This window comes from Cyprinus carpio, chromosome A2, assembly GCF_018340385.1.
Source record: "Cyprinus carpio isolate SPL01 chromosome A2, ASM1834038v1, whole genome shotgun sequence".
Taxonomy (NCBI): Eukaryota; Metazoa; Chordata; class Actinopteri; order Cypriniformes; family Cyprinidae; genus Cyprinus; species Cyprinus carpio.
Window position 1 is genome coordinate 28,203,869 of NC_056573.1, and position 25,000 is coordinate 28,228,868.

The window sequence follows — 25,000 nt, forward strand, 5'->3', positions numbered from 1 at the left end:
CATCAGAAAAACAGTCTCTGGGGGGAAAGCTGTTGTGGTGTGGTGGGTCTGGGAGAGGCAGACGGCTAAAGCAATCAGCATTTGCATTGTCGCTACCCGCCTTGTAACTCTATGCTATACTGGTATGCATGACAGAGTGTTAATGCCCAGCGCTGATTCTTGCTGAGTACATGGGGTGGAATGCCCTTGTCTCACTGAACAGACCCATTAGAGGCTTATGGGTCTGTGACGATGGTAGGAAGGGCGACCAAAACAGGTAGTGTGGAAACGCTTTTACTGCAAAAACAACCGCCAGGCCCCTCCTTCTCTCATTGCGAGTACCCCTTTTCTGCTGCAGTAAGAGAGTACGTGACAATAGTAGCTGATGGGCTTTTCACTTCCATCATCCGATGCGGCGTGCGAAAGAACTGCCCCCAGGTCCATATACGTGGGAGGACACACACGAGAGAATGACCTCCTTGTCTGGGTCAAAAATGTACCAGCAGCGTTGTGGAGTGTAAGGCAGTCCATTTAAGTGCTTGGAAAGCGTGGCCTGATACTGCCTGCCACTCTCCCCACACAGACGTTGTGTAGAATGGCATGGTAGAGTGGGCGCCAGCCACGGTCGAGAGGTCAGTGGTAAGAAACTTCCCATAATAGTTCAACTAGACCCAAAAACGGACCTAAGACTCTGCAATGTCCTTGTGTGTTGGGGCATTCCTTAATTTGCTTCACACTGTCTTCGACTGGAGACAAGGCCCCCGAGATGAAATCCGATGGCCCAGATATGTGACACTTCGAGAGTGAAAAAACCAACTTTCTGCATATCAAGACGCAGCACAGCCTCAGACATTCTCTTTAAACACAAGGTCAAGGTTTTTGCAAGGTGTTCCTCTTCTGTTTTACCTGTGGCGAGAATGTTCATCCAGGTAGACGGCAACCTGGGGAATGTTCTGAAACAGATTGTCCATGTGCCCGTGGAAAATAGCCGGGCTTGAGGCAACGCTAAACACCAGGCGGTTATACTTGAATAGGCCCTTGTGAGTGTTCATCTAGCAAAAGTTGCTGATATGCGTGACTCATGTCTAGTTTAGTGAATGTTTTTCCACCTGCTAGTGTAGCAAATAGGTCCTCCCACTCGCGGTAGGGGGTAGGTGTCGAGCTGTGAGGCCTGATTAATGGTCATTTTGTAATCCCCACATATGAGCACTTCCCCGTCCTCCTTCACCACTGGTACTACGTTGGGGCTGCCCAGTCAGAAAACTCCACAGGCTCAATCACCCCTGCCCTTTGTAGCCTTTCCAACTCCGCCTCAACCTTAGCTTTCATGGAATATGGTAACTGTTGCGTGGTTTGAAGAAACGCGGTCGTGCTTTGGGGTCCACACACAGTTTAACTGTGGTCCCTCGGAGGGTACCCAATTCCCTCTTTAAAGACATCAGCATATTTCCCTATGATGTCCTGTACCACAGTGGTATGTTTGATTTCCACCCAGATCTGTCCCCAATTCAGGTGAATTTTCTGGAGGAGATCCCGCCCCAACAAGCTCGGTCCCTCCCCCTCGACCACAAGCAGTGTCACCGCAGCCTGCTGTTGCTTGATATACAATGTCCACCTTGATAGCCCCCCCGCGAGTGGGATGCACTCACCCGTGTACGTTCTGAGCCTAATACTTGTCTCTTCCATTGCAGGGCACCCCCTGAGCTCCACAACCTGTTGAATGTGGTTTGGACTGATTACTTGAAGCTGAGCCCCAGTGTCCACTTCCATGTTCAGCTCTTTGCCATTCACCTTAATTGTTGCATATTGGGCTGAGCCCGGGGCTGGGCCACGGATATTAAACATGTTGAATGAGCACTGCTCCTCAAAATCCTCACTCTGCAGGTTATGTGTGTTGGGCTTAGGTGCTTTTCCCCATCCTTTTTGTCTGTTTATTTTTAGCACCCCTGCACTTTTTTTGCAATATGCCCCCTTTTCTGGGCAATTATGGCAAAACAGCGTCTTTAAAGCCCACAGTCATTCGCAAAATGGCGGACCCCCCACAACGATAACACTCTGTGGGTCTTCCTGAACTACTTTTGCTTTCTTTTGCTACAAAAATGGGCAGTATCTGATAGCGTCCCTCCCCCTGCATTTTATATGTCCATCGTGTTGTTTGCCGCCGTCTCCATGGCTAGGGCAATGTCCAAAGCCTTTTTGAAAGTCAGTGTGGCTTCACCCAATAAGCGGCGCTGTATGACGTCATCGTTAATTCCACAGACTAACCTGTCCCGCAACATGTCCTCCAGCACTGCCCTGAACTCACAGTGCTCAGATAGCTGCCTCAGTTCCGCCACAAACTCCGCCACTGTCACTCCTGACTTGCGTGAATGCGTGTGAAACTTTGAAGCGCTGCACAATCACAGAGGGCTGGGATTGAGGTGATTTTGCACCATCTCCACAATTTTCTTTTGAACCCGATCTCTCCCGGTTTCTGCGGCGTTGCAAGATTTCGGATCAATCTGTACGTTTTAGCCCCGCACACCACTCAGGAGGATTGATCGTTGTTTCTCTCTCATCCCACAATGTCATTAGCCAGGAAAAAAGTGCTCCAGTTCTCTCGACATATTCACCCCAGTCACCATCCTTCTCGGAAAACTCACTGAGCGAGCCCAACAGTAGCAGGCATAGCTTTTGTTTAATTATTTGCCAACTTCTTCGCTGCCGAACCGGCTGACTTACTGGAACATTGGCTTGGTTATTATCGGTTTTAATTCTCGTCGCCAGTGTGATAACCCGAGTATTTAAGATGCACGCAGGACATTGCTGTTATCGTCTTTACTAAACTCAGCAGCAAAAACACAGAAACTGGCTTGCAAAAAACGGCAAAACAACCCATACCAGAACATCCGGTGTGCAACAACTTAACTAGGACCGGGGGGAAGCAAAATAAAAAACAAACATTCCGGGTTTTACCCCGGCCTACACCGCAAATAGTCCCTCTGCAACACTGTAAAATAATGTACTTATTTAAATCTATTCTAGGCTACTGGTGAGATCAGGTATTACAGGGACTAGCAAATATTTGCCCCAGTATATTTCTATTTATATTCAGTATTCCATAAAGTAGTTTAATAATAGTCTTCATTAAAGCTGTAGTCTAGAAACATTTATTAAATATAAACAAGACGTTTGATCGCTTGCACAGCCGCGACTCTCTCGCTCATTTCAGAAAACAGGTTGGAAAAGACAATAGACCTGTAGCTGGTGAATGAATGTTTGGGAGAGATTACTTGGAAATATCAAATATTATTATCTGATGTCAGAATTTATCTTTCTCTCTAAATCCCTGTATAAGCAGCGTCCCGCGGCCCGTATGGTCGGTCCATCCCTGCTCACTTTATAGCACAGTTCTCTGTCATTCAGCAGCACCACACTTCAACACACATGCATTCATTTGTTTGGACTCTCAGTTATGGGATTTTAGTCTCTAATATTGCTTTCCCTCTCAGGTTAACATTTGTTGTGGAAAAACTGCATAAATAAGACAAAAATGCAGCTGCTGCAAATAATGTTTGCTTGATTTTGCATTAAATGAAATCCCGGTGACTGAGCAGTGCTTCAGTGTGTTGAAACCAAATAAACCTGAGCGTGTCTTAAGGGTCCTTGTGAAGTTTCAGTGTCTCTAAATTTATAAATAATGGTCAATCTAATCATATCTTTGAGCTGCTTTTCCTGAGCAAATCTACTCAACTCTACAATGAGAATCCACTGATGTGCTTGAGCTGTTAGATGGACATTTATGTTCTTAGCAGATGTTTTATCATTTAGCATTTATCAACTATTTTCCTAGAAGGTTCACATAGAGTGTATATGGTGACTACTAGAATATGTTGCTCTAATGTGATGTAATGAATGTGAGAAGAATGAAGCTGATGCTGTGAAAGTGCTGGATTGAGTTACTAAAGATCAGTCAAATCTGATGTTCCTGCAGGTTATTGAGTGAAGTGTGGAGCTGATGAGTTTTATTTGTGTTTTCTGTAGAGTTTCCAGTCTCTCTCAGCACCTCCTGAATCTAAAGACGTAAATGATGAACTCTTCAGTTCTCTCTTCTCTTATGATGGTCTGAGAGAATCTGTCCATCAGCTGAGAGACAAACTGGAGGATTTCTGCAAAGAGGAGCTCAAGAAGATCTCAGACAGAGGTAAAGTCCTGGAGATTCATCTACTCTCAGAAACCAGTCCATCATCATCTCATATCATGGAGAACATCATATTAGAAATGTGTTAGGAATAGATACAGGATCATGAGAATCACACTGTTCATGTCTGTTGATTTCCACAGTCACATTCACCAACATTGATCTCTGGACCAGGAACGACTTCCTACAATGTAAGTCAGTAAGAAAACCAGCAGAAAAACTCACTGAGTGTGTTCATGTTCTTCCTGTAGAAGGAGAAAGAAGAGTTTTATAACTGATGATGTAGATGATGATGTGCACAGATATCTGGTCATCTGTAATGAGATACTGATGATACACTGAACATGAAGAGTTCAGCTACATGAAAAGATCAAACAGATTCATAATTCCTGATTCTGATGTGTTTTATCTCCATCAGATTCCCATCAGCTCACTCTGGATCTAAACACAGCACATAAACGCCTCGTTCTGTCTGAGAACAACAGAGTGATTACTGACACTGACACAGTTCAGTCGTATCCTGATCATCCAGACAGATTTGATGGTGTGTGTCAGGTGTTGTGTAGAGAGAGTGTGTGTGGACGCTGTTACTGGGAGCTGGAGTGGAGTTGTCTGAAACGGTGTGGAGATATCAGTGTCATATAAGAGCATCAGCAGGAAGGGACGGGGTTATGACAGTGGGTTTGGATTTAATGATCAGTCCTGGAGCTTGATCTGCTCACCCTCCAGATACTTATTCTGGCACAATAACACAAAGTCTGTTCTCTCTGTGAAGTCCATCAGCAGTAGAATAGGAGTGTTTGTGGATCACAGTGCAGGAACTCTGTCCTTCTACAGCGTCTCTGACACAATAAGCCTCATCCACAAAGTCCAGACCACATTCACTCAGCCGCTCTATCCTGGGTTTGCTTTTGGTTCTGGATCATCAGTTTAACTGTGTTGATGTATCATGGTTTTGTGTTTGGGTATTGTTTTGGTTATGCTTTGAGCTGCATGATGAATCAGTAACAGTGAGATTTTATAGAATGTCTTTTTTTCTATTCATGTTCATGAAGGAACTGTGAATCCGGAAGCAGTTTTCAGTCCTGGAGTACAAGTGTAGTAATTAGGATGCAGCATTACTGCAGTTTTTAAGGCTGTTGTTCTGCTTCTCTATAACTTGTGTTCTTGTATTCCTCGTCCAGGAGAGTCACTTGGCCACAGAGTTTAGTTTGATCTCTAATTAAACGCACCTGAATCAACTAGTCAAGTGCTGCGTCCAAAATCAAATACTTCCCTACTATATAATAGCCCAAAAGTTAAAATAAAATAAAATTCATATTATTTAAGAAAGCGTAAAGGTCAGCTTGGATCACGTGAGGAACCTCAGCCAATCATATAATGGCAGTGACGTCAGTGGCCAGTGTTCACAGTTTTTATGACAGTCATATTGTACAGTCTCTTGTGGATTGGTTTGTTGGTCTTGTAAATACATATTGCACAAGAAAAGTGATTTTGTAGTATATGTTGTTATCGTGGCTAGCGTTTAAACTATATGTCAAATAGATGACATGGCATACATTTGTTGTTATCTCACTACTACAGTAGGATATAATGTTTGTAGAATGAGCTTTACTGAGGGAGAAAAAAGAGCATGAATTGCTGGTCACCTACTGGTCACTGTGGTACACATAAAGCCTGTCACGGCTGGACAAACCTTGCTATAAATAAACATGCATATCCCTGGGACGTTGTGTGTATTGTTAATGTTTTTGTATATTGTCTTTTGTATTGTATGCTGTTGTGTGCTTGCCTCATGATAGAATTATTAGATAATGTAACCCTATTGGTACCGTGCTTGATATCAAAATAATCCTTCTTTAGTCTCCTAGCCACTGGTGTATACCACCTCCTCACAACATGCATTGTATGCTTATTATATTAATCAGTGTATAAAAGGAGACAAAACTTCTGTCCACTCTGATCATGCAAATGAGTCCACTTCCAAACAAAGAAACTTTTACAGCTCAAAACTAGACCTTTTGCATTGGTCAAGCCAAACTCAGGAGGAGTGAGTGACCTTGCCAGAAGGTAAAAAGCCACTACTTATTCCCTCTTTTGGGCCGTTATTCTGGTTGCGGTGTGTGTGGAGAAGACTGGACACATCCGGTCCGACCGCAACGCCACAGGACCTCCCCGCACCAGCAGGACTTCAAGCCAAAACACTGATATTTTTAAATAATACACAATATTACACAATATCTATTATTAAATGGTAATGCGACACATTTGCTGGTAGTGCTGTAAATTAGTTCTACCCGTCGCGACATTTCTTTTTTCTGCATTCTCTCACATAATCCCCAACAAAAGTACTGTTTATTGTAAAATGTTGAAGATAAGCAAGCAGGCTGTCCATTCATTAAATGATAAGCTATTTCCTCACAAAAGCTGTTTATTCAGTGTAGTGAAGCCTCTACTCCATTGACATCCATTCAAAAAAATGGCCTCTTCTCTCCTTCCCTGTGTACTGACAGAGCTGCAGCATTAGCGTTAGCCGTTACACTTTTTTGACTAAAGGTTGCAGGCTTTCCTTCCAGTGGCTTTGAACCTGCTTTACAGAGTCACAGACACACCTGTGTTACACACGTCACTCAGACACAGAACCAGGAAACAGAATCAAATGAGTTCAGGGAAAGAGAAACTGAAGTGTAGTTGAGCTGTTGAGGTTTGTGTCTCTGTATTTTAACAGTAAAATGGCAGAAGCCAGAATTTCGGTGGATCAGACGGAGTTCATGTGTGCAGTGTGTTTGGATCTCCTGAAGGATCCAGTGGCCATTCCCTGTGGACACAGTTACTGTAAAAGCTGTATTACAGGCTGCTGGGATCAGGAGGATCAGAAGAGAGTCTACAGCTGCCCTCAGTGCAGACAGACCTTCAGTCCAAGACCTGCTTTAGCTAGAAACACCATGCTGGCTGAAGTGGTGGAGAAACTGAAGAAGACCAGACTCTCTGCTGACTGTGACGCTGGAGCTGGAGATGTGCAGTGTGACGTCTGTACTGGAAGAAAATACAAAGCCGTCAGGTCCTGTCTGGTGTGTCTGAACTCTTACTGTCAGAATCACCTCGAACAACATGAGAGCTTCTTTAGAGGAAAGAGGCACAATTTGACTGAAGCCACTGGACGACTGCAGGAGATGATCTGCCAGAAACATGAGAAGCTCCTTGAGGTTTTCTGTCGCACAGATCAGAAGTGTATATGTGTGCTGTGTACGATGGATGAACATAAAAACCATGACACTGTATCAGCTGTAGCACAGAGGACAGAAAAACAGGTATTTAACACTAGACACTGATGAAATATTGCTGACACTCGTTTCATATGTGTTTATATAAGCACCGTATGAACAGCTCACAGCATTCACACTGTTCACGACAGCAGAAATGAACAGCAGCTGCAAGAAGAGTTTGCTGAAAATGCACCGTAAACCTTTATCTGCACAATATTTCCTGTAATAGGCTTTGGTTAAACAAAATAGAATGATGGAGTGAACTATTCACCCGTTCTTTGACAAAATATATACTTCTATCAGTGAAAATACAAGTTAAATGCAGTGTCAGATGACTTTGTTTTCAGTAAATCTGACAGAATCCAGATGATTTCAGTCATTTATTGCTTCACTTAGTTCATCTATCATCTGTTTATTACACATCAGAACCACTGTCAGTCTGAAGCTCTACGTCTGTGTCAGTTTCACTTTTTTAATTCGCTTCTGTGAAACAGACCATAACCTTCATGATAATTCATGTATGATAGTAGTTAATGATCAATCATCTCTTCTGGAGTTTGAACCTACAGCCGTTAGTTATCAGCTCCACTTTTCCTGGATTCATCTCTTCACATGATGAATTAATGACAGTAGTTCTCTGTGAGATTGACTATCATCTGTTTGTCCTGCAGAAGCAGCTGAAGGAGACACAGCAGACGCTAAGTAGTTGAATCCAGCAGAGAGAGAAAGATCTTCAGCAGCTGAGAGAGACTGTGGAGTCTCATAAGGTGAGTCTGGAGAAGAAGAGAAGTTTGTCTCCGTCTCAGTTCAGGACTCACTGAAGCTGAATCACTGTGTGTCCTAACAGCACTCTGCAGAGACAGCAGTGGAGGACAGTGAGAGGATCTTTACTGAGCTCATCCGCTCCATTGAGAGAAGCCGCTCTGAGCTGATACGACTGATCAGAGATCAGGAAAAGACTGCAGTGAGTCGAGCTGAAGAACGACTGGAGCGACTGGAGCAGGAGATCAATGATCTGAGGAGGAGAGACGCTGAGCTGGAGCAGCTTTCACACACACAGCATCACATCCAGTTCCTGCAGGTAACACATATCTAGAAGAACAGGGTCAGAGTGGACTTGAGCAGATCCTGCTGTGACAGAGACTCACAGAGAAACATTTCATGAGTGTCTTATTATATAATCATCAGTCAGACTCTCATCTGATCAGAAATATTTAAAAAGTGCATATCCTGTATGTGATAACCCGAGTATTTAAAGATGCACGCAGACATTGCTGTTTATCGTCTTTACTAAACTCAGCAGCAAAAACAGAAACTGGCTTGCAAAATGGCAACAACACATACCAGAACATCCGGTGTGCAACAACTTGACTAGGACCGGGGGGAAGCAAAATAACAAACAAACATTCCGGGTTTCACCCTGGCCTACACCACAAATAGTCCCTCTGCAGCACTTCTCCCTCTTAAAGTGCAAACATAAAACATTAATACACACACTGTAAGATAAGTGCCTCTCTACCAGGAGAAACATTGGTAGCAATATGAACATCAAATTTTTGTTAAACAAACAACACTCTTTTATATGGTATATTTAATGTTTGCGTATCTGTAGCTCAACATGTCAGTCTGTTTGGAGGCTTGTGTTGTCTCTTAGATCTCCTAAGCTCAGGAATGGTGTCCTCCGCACTGGAGGCAGGCTCTGGTCCCCCAGGTAGGCTCTGAGCAGGGTCAGCCGTAGCTGCCTGCTCCGACAATTCATCAGGTGCCTCCTCTGAGGGCTCAGACAGACCCTCATGTGACACTTCCGCGTGCCCTGGAGCTATTGGCACGGCCTCTGCAGAGCCGCCCCCACTGACTTTGCATGAAACCCCGTGAGAACTCTTTCCTCCCCCATCATGGCGGACCCGCAAGTGATCTTGGTGCCTGCGCACCTGCCTACCATCACATAATTCCACAACAACAAAAGATACTAGCCCTGTCTGGCGGTGGATTACCCCTGGCAACCAGGGTGAACCTATGGCAAAGTTCTTGACATACACTCTGTCCCCTGGGTGAAAAATGTCTCTCTTTGGCATGTTGGTCCCGCCTTGCTTTTTGCTCCTCCTGATACCTGGCAACCCTCGCTCTGATGTCTGGCTGGAGGAGGTCCAGATGAGACTTTGGTCTCCTCCCCAGCAACATCTCAGCTGGAGACACTCCCGTAGTTGTATGTGGAGTAATCTTGTATTGAAACAGGAAGCGTGCGAGCTTGGTTTCCAGCGATTGTCCTGACATCTTCCGCAGCCCCTCTTTGAAAGTCTCCACAGCCCGCTCTGCCAAGCCGTTGGACGCGGGATGATAGGGGGCAGTGCAGACATGACGAATCCCGTTTCTATCCATAAACTCCTTGAAAACCTCACTGGTGAAAGTGGGCCCATTGTCTGTCACAATTGTGTCTGGCAGTCCATGTGTTGCGAAAATGCTTCTCAGTGTGTCTGTAGTAGTAGGTGCAGTAATATTTGACATGATATGTGCCTCGAGCCACTTGGAGTGTGCATCCACTAGCACTAAAAACATCCGACCCATAAATGGGCCAGCAAAATCCAGGTGAAGTCTGGACCACGGACGGCCGGGCCACTGCCATGGGTGTAGTGGCGCTGCCGCTGGCATCTTCAGGTTGCTTTGACACTGAGAACATACCTTCACCTTTTCTTCTAAAGCACAGTCCATCCCAGGCCACCACACAAATGATCTGGCGAGACTTTTCATACGGGAAACCCCGGGGTGGGCCTCATGTAGCTCGTCCATCACTTGAGCCCGCCCTGGAGGTGGGACAATCACTCTGGAACCCCAGAGGAGACAGCCATCAAGGACACTTAATTCAAGTTTGCGCTTGACGTAAGGTTTGAACCCCTCCTGTTCCAGAGTGGCAGGCCACCCCTGCATCACCCACCTCTTCACCTGCGACAACACTGGGTCTCTTTCAGTCCACGGCTTTATTTGCTTTGCTGTCACTGGAGCCTGTGACAGTCTGTCCATCAGAAAAACAGTCTCTGGGGGAAAGCCTGTTGTGGTTGGTGTGTCTGGGAGAGGCAGACGGCTAAAAGCATCAGCATTTGCATTGTCGCTACCCGCCTTGTACTCTATGCTATACTGGTATGCTGACAGGGTTAATGCCCAGCGCTGTATTCTTGCTGAGGCCATGGGTGGAATGCCCTTTGTCTCACTGAACAGACCCATTAGAGGCTTATGGTCTGTGAAGATGGTAAAAGGGCGACCAAACAGGTAGTGGTGGAAACGCTTTACTGCAAAAACAACCGCCAGGCCCTCCTTCTCTGATTGCGAGTACCCCTTTTCTGCTGCAGTAAGAGTACGTGACACATAGCTGATTGGCTTTTCACTTCCATCCTCCATGCGGTGCGAAAGAACTGCCCCCAGTCCATACGGGGAGGCATCACACGATAGAATGACCTCCTTGTCTGGGTCAAAATGTACCAGCAGTCGTGTTGAGTGTAACAGTCCCTTTACGTGCTGGAAAGCGTTGTCCTGATCCTGCTGCCATCTCCACACACAGCCTTTGTGTAGCAGCTGGTAGAGTGGGGCCAGCACGGTCGAGAGGTCTGGTAAGAACTTCCCATAATAGTTCACTAGACCCAAAAACGACCTAAGCTCTGCAATGTCCTTTGGTGTTGGGGCTTCCTTAATTGCTCTCACTTTGTCTTCGACTGGAGACAAGCCCTGAGCTGAAATCCGATGGCCCAGATATGTGACACTTGGAGCGAAAAACACACTTTCTGCATTTCAGACGCAGCCCAGCCTCAGACATTCTCTTTAACACCAGGTCAAGGTTTTGCAAGTGTTCCTCTTCTGTTTTACCTGTGACAAGAATGTCATCCAGGTAGACGGCAACCTGGGGAATGTTCTGAAACAGATTGTCCATGGTGCGTTGGAAAATAGCCGGGCTTGAGGCAACGCCAAACACCAGGCGGTTATACTTGAAATGGCCCTTGTGAGTGTTTATAGTCACACATTGCTTAGAGTCTTCATCTAGCAAAAGTTGCTGATATGCGTGACTCATGTCTAGTTTAGTGAATGTTTTTCCACCTGCTAGTGTAGCAAATAGGTCCTCCACTCGCGGTATGGGGGTAGGTGTCGAGCTGTGAGGCCCTGATTAATGGTCATTTTGTAATCCCCACATATGCGCACTTCCCCGTCCTCCTTCACCACTGGTACTATTGGGGCTGCCCAGTCAGAAAACTGCACAGGCTCAATCACCCCTGCCCTTTGTAGCCTTTCCAACTCCGCCTCAACCTTAGCTTTCATGGCATATGGTACTGTTCGTGGTTTGAAGAAACGCGGTCGTGCTTTGGGGTCCACACACAGTTTAACTGTGGTCCCTCGGAGGGTACCCAATTCCTCTTTAAAGACATCAGCATATTTCCCTATGATGTCCTGTACCACAGTGGTATGTTTGATTTCACCCCAGATCTGTCCCCAATTCAGGTGAATTTTCTGGAGGAGATCCCGCCCCAACAAGCTGGGTCCCTCCCCCTCGACCACAAGCAGTGTCACCGCGGCCTGCTGTTCTTGATATACAATGTCCACCTTGATAGCCCCCGCGAGTGGGATGCACTCACCCGTGTACGTTCTGAGCCTAATACTTGTCTCTTCCATTGCAGGTTCACCCCCTGAGCTCCACAACCTGTTGAATGTGGTTTGACTGATTACTGAAGCTGAGGCCCCAGTGTCCACTTCCATGTTCAGCTCTTTGCCATTCACCTTAATTGTTGCATATATGGGCTGAGCCCGGGGCTGGCCACGGATATTAAACATGTTGAATGAGCACTGCTCCTCAAAATCCTCACTCTGCAGGTGATGTGTGTTAGGCTTAGGTGCTTTTCCCCATCCTTTTGTCTGTTTATTTTTAGCACACCTGCACTTTTTTGCAATATGCCCCCTTTTCTGGCAGTTATGGCAAACAGCGTCTTTAAAGCCACAGTCATTCGCAAAATGCAGACCCCCACAACGATAACACTCTGTGGGTCTTCCTGAACTACTTTTGCTTTCTTTTGCTACAAAATGGGCAGTATCTGATAGCGTCCCTCCCCCTGCATTTTTTATGTCCATCGTGTTGTTTGCCGCCGTCTCCATGGCTAGGGCAATGTCCAAAGCCTTTTTGAAAGTCAGTGTGGCTTCACCCAATAAGCGGTGCTGTATGACGTCATCGTTAATTCCACAGACTAACCTGTCCCGCAACATGTCCTCCAGCACTGCCCTGAACTCACAGTGCTCAGATAGCTGCCTCAGTTCCGCCACAAAACTCCGCCACTGTCACTCCTGACTTGCGTTTAATGCGTGTGAAACTTGAAGCGCTGCACAATCACCGAGGGCTTGGGATTGAGGTGATTTTGCACCATCTCCACAATTTCTTTGAACCCGATCTCTCCCGGTTTCTGCGGCGTTGCAAGATTTCGGATCAATCTGTACGTTTTAGCCCCACACACACTCAGGAGGATTGATCGTTGTTTCTCCTCATCCACAATGTCATTAGCCAGGAAAAAGTGCTCCAGTCTCTCGACATATTCCACCCAGTCACCATCCTTCTCGGAAAACTCACTGAGCGAGCCGACAGTAGCAGCCATAGCTTTTGTTTAATTATTTGCCAACTTCTTCGCTGCCGAACCGGCTGACTTACTGGAACATTGACTTGGCTATTATCGGTTTTAATCCTCGTCGCCAGTGTGATAACCCGAGTATTTAAAGATGCACGCAGACATTGCTGTTTATCGTCTTTACTAAACTCAGCAGCAAAAACAGAAACTGGCTTGCAAAACGGCAACAACACATACCAGAACATCCGGTGTGCAACAACTTAACTAGGACCGGGGGGAAGCAAAATAACAAACAAACATTCTGGGTTTCACCCCGGCCTACACCGCAAATAGTCCCTCTGCAACACTGTAAAATAATGTACTTATTTAAATCTATTCTAGGCTACTGGTGAGATCAGGTATTACAGGGACTAGCAAATATTTGCCCCAGTATATTTCTATTTATATTCAGTATTCCATAAAGTAGTTTAATAATAGTCTTCATTAAAGCTGTAGTCTAGAAACATTCATTAAATATAAACAAGACGTTTGATCGCTTGCACAGCCGCGACTCTCTCGCTCATTTCAGAAACAGGTTGAAAAGACAATAGACGTGTAGCTCGTGAATGAATGTTTGGGAGAGATTACTTGGAAATATCAAATATTATTATCTGATGTCAGAATTTATCTTTCTCTGTAAATCCCTGTATAAGCAGCGTCCCGCGGCCCGTATGGTCGGTCCATCCCTGCTCACTTTACAGCACAATTCTCAGTCATTCAGCAGCACCACACTTCAACACACATTCATTCATTTGTTTGGACTCTCAGTTATGGAGTTTTAGTCACTAATATTGCTTTCCCTCTCAGGTTAACATTTGTTGTGGAAAAACTGCATAAATAAGACAAAAATGCAGCTGCTGCAAATAATGGTTTGCTTGATTTAGCATTAAATGAAATCCCGGTGACTGAGCAGTGCTTCAGTGTGTTGAAACCAAACAAAACCTGAGCGTGCCTTAAGGGTCCTTGTGAAGTTTCAGTGTCTCTAAAGTTATAAATAATGGTCAATCTAATCATATCTTTGAGCTGCTTTTCCTGAGCAAATCTACTCAACTCTACAATGAGACTCCACTGATGTGCTTGAGCTGTTAGATGGACATTTATGTTCTTTGCAGATGTTTTATCATTTTATCATTTATCAACTATTTCCTAGAAGGTTCACATAGAGTGTATATGGTGAATACTAGAATCTGTAGCTCTAATGTGATGTAATGAATATGAGAAGAATGAAGCTGATGCTGTGAAAGTGCTGGATTGAGTTACTAAAGATCAGTCAAATCTGATGTTATCAGTCAAATCTGATGTTCCTGCAGGTTATTGAGTGAAGTGTGGAGCTGATGAGTTTTATTTGTGTTTTCTGTAGAGTTTCCAGTCTCTCTCAGCACCTCCTGAATCTACAGACGTAAATGATGAACTCTTCAGTTCTCTCATCTCTTCTGATGCTCTGAGAGAATCTGTCCTTCAGCTGAGAGACAAACTGGAGGATTTCTGCAAAGAGGAGCTCAAGAAGATCTCAGACAGAGGTAAAGTCCTGGAGATTCATCTACTCCCAGAAACCAGTCCATCATCATCTCATAGCATGGAGAACATCATATTAGAAATGTGTTAGGAATAGATACAGGATCATGAGAATCACACTGTTCATGTCTGTTGATTTCCACAGTCACAGTCACCAACATTGTTCCCAGAACCAGGAAGGACTTCCTACAATGTAAGTCAGTAAGAAAACCAGCAGAAAAACTCTCTGAGTGTGTTCATGTTCTTCCTGTAGAAGGAGAAAGAAGAGTTTTATAACTGATGATGTAAATGATGATCTGCACAGATATCTGCTCATCTGTACTGAGACACTGATGATACACTGAACATGAAGAGTTCAGCTACATGAAAAGATCAAAACAGATTCATAATTCCTGATTCTGATGTGTTTTATCTCCATCAGATTCCCATCAGCTCACTCTGGATCTAAAACACAGCACATAAACGCCTCGTTCTGTCTGAGAACAACAGAGTGATTACTGACACTGACACAGTTCAGTCGTATCCTGATCATCCAGACAGATTTGATGGTGTGTGTCAGGTGTTGTGTAGAGAGAGTGTGTGTGGACGCTGTTACTGGGAGCTGGAGTGGAGTGGATATAACGGTGTGGAGATATCAGTGTCATATAAGAGCATCAGCAGGAAGGGACGGGGTTATGACAGTGGGTTTGGATTTAATGATCAGTCCTGGAGTTTGATCTGCTCTCCCTCCAGATACTTATTCTGGCACAATAACACAAAGTCTGTTCTCTCTGTGAAGTCCATCAGCAGTAGAATAGGAGTGTTTGTGGATCACAATGCAGGAACTCTGTCCTTCTACAGCGTCTCTGACACAATGAGACTCATCCACAAAGTCCAGACCACATTCACTCAGCCGCTCTATCCTGGGTTTGCTTTTGGTTCTGGATCATCAGTGAAACTGTGTTGATGAATCAGAATAGACTGATGAGAGATTCTACCCATAATGCTTTGAGCTGCATGATGAATCAGTAACAGTGAGATTTTATAGAATGTCTTTTTTTCTATTCATGTTCATGAAGGAACTGTGAATCTGGAAGCAGTTTTCAGTCCTGCAGTACAAGTGTAGTAATTAGGATGCAGCATTACTGCAGTTTTTAAGGCTGTTGTTCTGCTTCTCTATAACTTGTATACTTGTATTCCTCGTCCAGGAGAGTCACTTGCCCACAGAGTTTAGTTTGATCTCTAATTAAACGCACCTGAATCAACTAGTCAAGTGCTGCGTCCCAAAATCAAATACTTCCCTACTATATAATAGCCCAAAAGTTAAAATAAAATAAAATTCATATTATTTAAGAAAGCGTAAAGGTCAGCTTGGATCACGTGATGAACCTCAGCCAATCATATAATGGCAGTGAAGTCAGTGGGCAGTGTTCACAGTTTTTATGACAGTCATATTGTACAGTCTCTTGTGGATTGGTTTGTTGGTCTTGTAAATACATATTGCACAAGAAAAGTGATTTTGATGCTTCTGCTGATATCGTGGCTAGCATTTAAACTATATGTCAAATAGATGACATGGCATACATTTGTTGTTATCTCACTACTACAGTAGGATATAATGTTTGTAGAATGAGCTTTACTGGAGGAGAAAAAAAGAGCAAAAAAAATTGCTGGTCACCTACTGGTCACTGTGGTACACATAAAGCCTGTCACGGCTGGACAAACCTTGCTATAAATAAACATGCATATCCCTGGGACGTTGTGTGTATTGTTAATGTTTTGTATATTGTCTTTTGTATTGTATGCTGTTTTGTGCTTGCCTCATGATAGAATTATTAGATAATGTAACCCTATTGGTACCGTGCTTGATATCAAAATAATCCTTCTTTAGTCTCCTAGCCACTGGTGTATACCACCTCCTCACAACATGCATTGTATGCTTATTATATTAATCAGTGCATAAAAGGAGACAAAACTTTCTGTCCACTCTGATCATGCAAATGAGTCCACTTCCAAACAAAGAAACTTTTACAGCTCAAAACTAGACCTTTTGCATTGGTCAAGCCAAACTCAGGAGGAGTGAGTGACCTTACCAGAAGGTAAAAAGCCCCTACTTCCTCCCTCTTTTGGGCCGTTCTTCTGGTTGCGGTGTGTGTGGAGAAGACTGGACACATCCGGTCCGACCGCAATGCCACAGGACCTCCCCGCACCAGCAGGACTTCAAGCCAAAACACTGATATTTTTAAATAATACACAGTATTACACAATATCTATTATTAAATAGTAATGTGACACATTTGCTGATAGTGCTGTAAATTAGTTCTACCTGTCGAGACATTACCTACTCTGCCTTCTCTCAAAAATTTAATTTTTTATCAAGATAAAATCTACATATACTCCCCAACAAAAGTACTGTTTAGTGTAAAATGTTGAAGATAAGCAAACAGGCTGTCCATTCATGAAATAATAAGCTATTATTTTCATAAAAGATGTTTTTTATTTGTTGTGGTGAATCTTCTCCTTTGTTGTGCATTAAAAAAAATGGCCTCTTCTCTCCTTCCCTGTGTACTGACAGAGCTGCAGCATTAGCGTTAGCCGTTACACTTTTTTGACTAAAGGTTGCAGGCTTTCCTTCCAGTGGCTTTGAACCTGCTTTACAGAGTCACAGACACACCTGTGTTACACACGTCACTCAGACACAGATCCAGGAAACAGAATCAAATGAGTTCAGGAAAAGAGAAACTAAAGTGTAGTTTAGCTGTTGAGGTTTGTGTCTCTGTATTTTAACAGTAAAATGGCAGAAGCCAGAATTTCGGTGGATCAGACGGAGTTCATGTGTGCAGTGTGTCTGGATCTCCTGAAGGATCCAGTGGCCATTCCCTGTGGACACAGTTACTGTAAGAGCTGTGTTACACGCTTCTGGGATCAGGAGGATCAGAAGAGAGTCTACAGCTGCCCTCAGTGCAGACAGACCTTCAGGCCAAGACCTGCTTTAGCTAGAAACACCATGCTGGCTGAAGTGGTGGAGAAACTGAAGAAGACCAGACTCTCTGCTGACTGTTACGCTGGAGCCGGAGATGTGCAGTGTGACGTCTGTACTGGAAGAAAATACAAAGCCGTCAGGTCCTGTCTGGTGTGTCTGGAATCTTACTGTCAGAATCACCTCGAACAACATGAGAGCTTCTTTAGAGGAAAGAGACACAAAGTGACTGAAGCCACTGGACGACTGCAGGAGATGATCTGCCAGAAACATGAGAAGATCCTCGAGGTTTTCTGTCGCACTGATCAGAAGTGTATATGTGTGCTGTGTACGATGGATGAACATAAAAACCATGATACTGTTTCAGCTGCAGCAGAGAGGACAGAGAAACAGGTATTTAACCTGACACTGACACTGATGAAATATTGCTGACACTCGTTTCATATGTGTTTATATCGGCACCGTATGAACAGCTGACAGCATTCACACTGCACATGACAGCAGAAATGAACAGCAGCTGCAAGAAGAGTTTGCTGAAAATGCACCGTAAACCTTTATCAACACAATCTTTTCTGTAATAGACTTTGGTTAAACAAAATAAAATAATGGAGTGAACTATTCACCCATTCTTTGACAAAATATATACTTCTATCAGTGAAAATACAAGTTAAATGCAGTGACAGATGACTTTGTGTTCAGTTAATCTGACAGAATCCAGATGATTTCAGTCATTTATTGCTTCACTTAGTTCATCTATCATCTGTTTATTACACATCAGAACCACTGTCAGTCTGAAGCTCTACGTCTGTGTCAGTTTCACTTTTATAATACGCTTCTGCGAAACAGACCTTAACCTTCATGATAATTCATGTATGACGGTAGTTAATGATCAGTCATCTCTTCTGGAGTTTGAACCTACAGCCGTTAGTTATCAGCTCCACTATTCCTGGATTCATCTCTTCACATGATAAATTAATGACAGTAGTTTTCTGTGAGATTCACTGTCATCTGTTTGTCCTGCAGAAGCAGCTGAAGAAGACACAGAAGACGCTCCAGCAGAGAATCCAGCAGAGAGAGAAAGATCTTCAGCAGCTGAGAGAGTCTGTGGAGTCTCATAAGGTGAGTCTGGAGAAGAAGAGAAGTTTGTCTCCGTCTCAGTTCAGACTCACTGAAGCTGAATCACTGTGTGTCCTAACAGCGCTCTGCACAGACAACAGTGGAGGACAGTGAGAGGATCTTTACTGAGCTCATCCGCTCCATTGAGAGAAGCCGCTCTGAGCTGATACGACTGATCAGAGATCAGGAAAAGACTGCAGTGAGTCGAGATGAAGGACGACTGGAGCGACTGGAGCAGGAGATCAATGATCTGAGGAGGAGAGACGCTGAGCTGGAGCAGCTTTCACACACACAGCATCACATCCAGTTCCTGCAGGTAACACAGATCTAGAAGAACAGGATCATAGTGGACTTGAGCAGATCCTGCTGTGACAGAGACTCACAGAGAAACACTTCATGAGTGTGTTACTATATAATCATCAGTCAGACTCTGATCTGATCAGAAATATTTAAAAAGTGCATATTCTGTAAAATAATGTATTTATTTAAATTTAATCTAGGCTGCTGGTGAGATCAGGTATTACAGGGACTAGCAAATATTTGCCCCAGTATATTTCTATTTATATTCAGTATTTCATAAAGTAGTTTAATAATGGTCTTCATTAAAGCTGTAGTCTAGAAACATTCATTAAATATACACAAGATGTTTGATCGCTTGCACAGCCGCGTCTCTCTCGCTCGTTTCAGAAACAGGTTAAAAAGACAATAGACCTGTAGCTGGTGAATGAATGTTTGGGAGAGATTACTTGGAAATATCAAATATTATTATCTGATGTCAGAACTTATCTTTCTCTGTAAATCCCTGTATAAGCAGCGTCCCGCGGCCCGTATGGTCGGTCCATCCCTGCTCACTTTACAGCACAGTTCTCTGTCATTCAGCAGCACCACACTTCAACACACATTCATTCATTTGTTTGGACTCTCAGTTATGGGATTTTAGTCTCTAATATTGCTTTCCCTCTCAAGTTAACATTTGTTGTGGAAAAAACTGCATAAATAAGACGACAAAAATGCAGCTGCTGCAAATAATGTTTGCTTGATTTTGCATTAAATGAAATCCCGGTGACTGAGCAGTGCTTCAGTGTATTGAAACCAAAGTAAACCTGAGCATGTCTTAAGGGTCCTTGTGAAGTTTCAGTGTCTCTAAAGTTATAAATAATGGTCAATCTAATCATATCTTTGAGCTGTTTTTCCTGAGCAAATCTACTCAACTCTACAATGAGACTCCAGTGATGTGCTTGAGCTGTTAGATGGACATTTATGTTCTTAGCAGATGTTTTATCATCCAAACTACTCCCTAGAAAGTTCACATAGAGTGTATGTGGTGAATACTAGAATCTGTAGCTCTAATGTGATGTAATGAATATGAGAAGAATGAAGCTGATGCTGTGAAAGTGCTGGATTGAGTTACTAAAGATCAGTCAAATCTGATGTTCCTGCAGGTTATTGAGTGAAGTGTGGAGCTGATGAGTTTTATTTCTGTTTTCTGTAGAGTTTCCAGTCTCTCTCAGCACCTCCTGAATCTACAGACGTAAATGATGATCTCTTCAGTTCTCTCTTCTCTTATGATTCTCTGAGAGAATCTGTCCATCAGCTGAGAGACAAACTGGAGGATTTCTGCAAAGAGGAGCTCAAGAAGATCTCAGACAGAGGTAAAGTCCTGGAGATTCATCTGCTCTCAGAAAACCAGTCCATCATCCTTCATATCATGGAGAACATCATATTAGAAATGTGTTAGGAATAGATGCAGGATCATGAGAATCACACTGTTCATGTCTGTTGATTTCCACAGAAACACTCACCAACATTGCTCCCAGAACCAGGAAGGACTTCCTACAATGTAAGTCAGTAAGAAAACAAGAAGAAAAACTCTCTGAGTGTGTTCATGTTCTTCCTGTAGAAGGAGAAAGAAGAGTTTTATAACTGATGATGTAAATGATGATTTGCACAGATATCTGCTCATCTGTACTGAGACACTGATGATACACTGAACATGAAGAGTTCAGCTACATGAAAAGATCAAACAGATTCATAATTCCTGATTCTGATGTGTTTTATCTCCATCAGATTCCCATCAGCTCACTCTGGATCTAAACACAGCACATAAACGCCTCCGTCTGTCTGAGAGAAACAGAGTGATTACATTCACTGACACAGTCCAGCCGTATCCTGATCATCCAGACAGATTTGATCGTGTGTGTCAGGTGTTGTGTAGAGAGAGAGTGTGTGGACGCTGTTACTGGGAGCTGGAGTGGAGTGGAGATGTGTTTATATCAGTGTCATATAAGAGCATCAGAAGAAAGGGACGGGGTGTTGAGTGTGTGTTTGGATCTAATGGTCAGTCCTGGAGTTTGCGCTGCTCTCCTGACAGATACTCATTCATACACAAAAAGATAGAAACTGCTCTCCCTGTAGAATCCGTCAGCAGTAGAATAGGAGTGTTTGTGGATCACAATGCAGGAACTCTGTCCTTCTACAGCGTCTCTGACACAATGAGACTCATCCACACAGTCCAGATTACATTCACTCAGAAGCTCTATCGTGGGTTTGGGTTTAATTTTACTGGATCATCAGTGAAACTGGGTTGATGAATCAGAATAGACTGATGAGAGATTCTACCCATAATGCTTTGAGCTGCATGATGAATCAGTAACAGTGACATTAATCTTTTCTCTTCATGACATTAATACTGCAGCTGAACATCTGTCAGTGAAATAACAGTCAGAATAAAGGTGTAATAAATCCTCATACAGACAGTAAGATCGTTGTGTGTGTGTGTGTGTGTGTGTGTGTGTGTGTGTTTGTGTGTGTGTGTGTGTGTGTGTGTGTGTGTGTGTGTGTGTGTGTGTGTGTGTGTGTGTGTGTGTGTGGTGTGTGTGTGTGTGTGTGTGTGTGTGTGTGTGGTGTGTGTGTGTGTGTGTGTTTGTGTGTGTGTGTGTGTCTTTGTGTCTGTGTTTGTGTGTGTGTGTGTGTGTGTGTGTGTGTGTGAGAGAGAGAGAGAGAGAGAGAGAGAGAGAGAGTCTGCTGAGTGACCATGTGTTTCAGTTTGTGTTTTTTTTTTTTTTTATTTTTTGTTGTATCGTTATTTTATTATTTTTTTACTATATTATCTTTTTATTCAAATGATCACAGTCAATAAATCATTTTAATTATTCACCTCATGGAGCATATTTTTAGGTTACAGCTTGTTAATAATTTGTGTTAAAACATAAATGACATGAAATTTCAAGCTGTTATAGTTCATTATTCAACATGCAATTTCATGACATTCAAGGAAAATAGTCTTGTACTTTTTGAACTTCATCTGTCATCCCACATTTTCAAAATGACAATTAAAAAAAGAACATATAGTTTCATGGCATTTTGTGTGTGTTTCTGGCATTATTGTTGACTTGCACAGACACTATTGAAGAGAGCTGAGCTGGATGTTTAATACTCTAAAGCTGCTTTGACACAATCTGTATTGTTTAAAGCATTGTAGAAATAAAGGTGCCTTGACTTGTGTGTGTGTGTGTGTGTGTGTGTGAGAGAGAGAGAGAGAGAGTAGTGCAGTATGTTCAGTGAAACACACACACGTGACCTACATGAGGACGAGAGCTGCAAACTGTCACAGGAAGGAGCCGCAGGTGTGTGAGAGCAGCTGAAAATAATTTCTTTATATCATCAATATAAACATCAGTGTTTGCCTTATACATGCATTTATCAGATTAGAGCCGGGCAATAATATATTTACATTTGTGATCATATAAACAATCAAGTAGTTGAGATTTGCTATACTTATATATTTAACTTTATATAAAGAGCTGGATGATAATATAGCTCATTTCTGTGACAAAATAAGTGAGGTACTTGAGATTTGCTATATAAATGTGTTTGTTATTCTGATCTGGACTCACTCTGGATTCACTCAGTGTTTCTGATGAAGATATTAACGACACTGAACATGTTTGTCTCTCACAGGACGATACCAGAACTGAACGAGACGAGATGCTCTCAACACATGAAGTCAACATAACCCAGACCTGTCAATCTCTGATTCAGCCAATCACGTAAGTTTAGGGCGGGACTATCAGTCTTCTCTATGTTTACTAATATATATATATATGTATGTATAATAGTATAATGTGTGTGTGTGTGTGCGTGTGCGTGTGCGTGTGTGTGTGTGTGTGTGTGTGTGTGTGTGTGTGCGTGTGTGTGTGTGTGTGTGGGAGTGTGTATTCCAAAATAAATATAATTTGTCATTATTGATCTTGGAATAGTGTCCAGATTCCACGTTTGAATAATCAGCCATTCATAAAGAGACAGACATGCATCTATTCTTATAACAGACAATATCTATATTGTATTAAGAGATTTTTATTATATGGACAAAAACAGTACTAAGACATTTCTTAAAATATTTTTAGATCACATTTAGATGCTTCATCACATGACATGATATGAATGAGTGAAAGAATCATTTCATCAGCTGTGGTGGTTTGTTAATCGCGGTCGACCCACATCAGACGCCGTCTGGTAATAACTCAGTGTCTGGTGCTGATCTCAGGTCCGTCACGGCTGTCACACAATAATGACACATGAGGCTTTATAAAGGCCTTCAGACAGTCCACCCAACCTCCGGCTGACCCTTGACCTCCGGCGTGACGGTCACATTCAAATGCGCTCAATCACCATCAGGCTTTACTGACCCTGAGCTCCACTCTCCGTCTGAATGGGGAACTTTGACCTTTGACCTTTGAACTTTTTCCGGATCAGTGGACTCTGAATATGTCGATGACGTCCCTCGAGTCCACAAACACAACCACGCTTTTATCTCCTTCATGAATGAGTCCCACGATCCAGCTGTGATCGATAAATTCATTGATCGGCTTTATTTCAGGGAAATATTGCATTTGCTCTGTCAGGAAATAATTAGCTTCTAGTGTCACTTCAGTTTTAACGGTTTGCTCCACATATTATTCATAAACATCACGTCCTGCTACATTTGTGCTCAAATTACGCAACTCGTTATCTTAACCAGCAAGACTACTTGTGTGTAGTAACTATACCAGCATTAATCAGATTAACCTTTTGTGTTCCACAGGAGAAACTCAAATGCGTTTGGATGACATGATGGTGAGTTAATGATCAAATCAGATGAGTAACTGCATTTAAAGGAAAAGTTTCAAATGAAATGAAATTAAAATTAGCTCACCCTCAGTTCATCTGAGATCAGGATGAGTTTGTGTCTTCATCAGGTTTGTAGAAATGTAGCACTGCATCAGTGTCTCAGCAATGGATGCTCTGCAGTGAATGGGTGCCGTCAGAATGAGAGTCCAAACAGGCTGATAAAAACATCACAATAATCCACAAGTAATCCACAGCACTCCAGTCCATCAGTGAACATCTGGAGAAGACAAAAGATGAAACACATCCAGCATTAAGATGTTTTTAACTCAAATACATAGAGTCTATAATCCATAATAACACTTCCTGCAGTGAAAAACGTGTTCTGGTGTGAATCAGGAGAGAAATCTGCTCAGATCAAGCAGCGTTTAAACAGCTCTAAACAAATATGTGTCTGGATTTTGATGTGAGAGACAACAGCAGATGCACTTTTTCACCGGAGGAAGTGTTATTATGGATTATAGACTCTATGTATTTGAGTTAAAAACATCTTAATGCTGGATGTGTTTCATCTTTTGTCTTCTCCAGATGTTCACTGATGGACTGGAGTGCTGTGGATTACTTGTGGATTATTGTGATGTTTTTATCAGCTGTTTGGACTCTCATTCTGACGGCACCCATTCACTGCAGAGCATCCATTGTTGAGACACTGATGCAGTGCTGCATTTCTACAAACCTGATGAAGAAACACACTCATCCTGATCTCAGATGAACTGAGGGTGAGCACATTTCAGCACATGTTAATTTTTAGTTGAACTATTTCTTTAAAATCCATATTGTTTGCTGAGAAATGCTTTGTATTACTATATTATACTACATTATACTACTGATAAATGATCAGTATTGTTAATAAAACAATAATAACATTTAAATACACTCAAATGAAATGGTAGACAATAAAACCCACTGATCAAATGTTTCTCTGTCTCATCGATGTCATGCAAAGGGTTATTCTGAGACCGTAAACTACGGTAAGTGATGCATTGTGGGTAATGGGTTCCTCTCAGAAGTGTGTGTGTGATGAACAGCTGAGACGTGATCTTACTGTAACACACACATTTGTTCTTCTCATATTGAACCACATTCATTTCACACTCGCTCATACTCATAACTGAAGTGTGTGTGTGTGTGTGTGTGTGTGTGTGTGTGTGTGTGTGTGTGTGTGTGTGTGTGTGTGTGTGTGTGAGAT

General features: G+C 42.9%; 3 protein-coding genes and 2 pseudogenes across 3 annotated transcripts in view; 4 read left to right on the forward strand and 1 right to left on the reverse strand.

Annotated features, from left to right (window-relative positions):
* Positions 1 to 5,103, forward strand: part of LOC122134425 (tripartite motif-containing protein 16-like) — a 25,418-nt gene extending 20,315 nt beyond the window's left edge. Inside the window, 4 exon segments of the mRNA XM_042713858.1 lie at positions 4,003 to 4,162; positions 4,303 to 4,350; positions 4,578 to 4,768; positions 4,770 to 5,103. Coding sequence (XP_042569792.1) covers positions 4,003 to 4,162; positions 4,303 to 4,350; positions 4,578 to 4,768; positions 4,770 to 5,093 — 723 coding nt within the window. The 3' untranslated portion in view covers positions 5,094 to 5,103.
* The window catches only part of LOC109106706, a 175,950-nt pseudogene that overhangs the window by 133,626 nt on the left and 17,324 nt on the right, over positions 1 to 25,000 (forward strand).
* The window catches only part of LOC109083281 (transcriptional repressor p66-alpha-like), a 195,295-nt gene that overhangs the window by 106,959 nt on the left and 63,336 nt on the right, over positions 1 to 25,000 (reverse strand). The window lies entirely within an intron of this gene.
* Positions 6,846 to 15,852, forward strand: LOC109092387 (annotated as a pseudogene).
* LOC122135161 (tripartite motif-containing protein 16-like) lies at positions 17,286 to 21,456 on the forward strand. Its single transcript, XM_042713844.1, has 6 exons — positions 17,286 to 17,922; positions 18,553 to 18,648; positions 18,728 to 18,961; positions 20,138 to 20,334; positions 20,463 to 20,485; positions 20,713 to 21,456. Exons 1-6 carry the CDS (start codon positions 17,344 to 17,346, stop codon positions 21,231 to 21,233), a joined length of 1,650 nt encoding a protein of 549 aa, XP_042569778.1. The 5' UTR covers positions 17,286 to 17,343; the 3' UTR covers positions 21,234 to 21,456.

What these genes read in the sequence shown, in the direction of transcription:
- LOC122135161 (XM_042713844.1), top strand. Translation starts at nt 17,344, where the DNA reads ATGGCAGAAGCCAGAATTTCGGTGGATCAGACGGAGTTCATGTGTGCA. An exon ending in CAGAGAGGACAGAGAAACAG is followed by an intron (nt 17,923 to 18,552) that starts GTATTTAACCTG and finishes TTTGTCCTGCAG; the next exon opens with AAGCAGCTGAAGAAGACACA. An exon ending in AGTCTGTGGAGTCTCATAAG is followed by an intron (nt 18,649 to 18,727) that starts GTGAGTCTGGAG and finishes GTGTCCTAACAG; the next exon opens with CGCTCTGCACAGACAACAGT.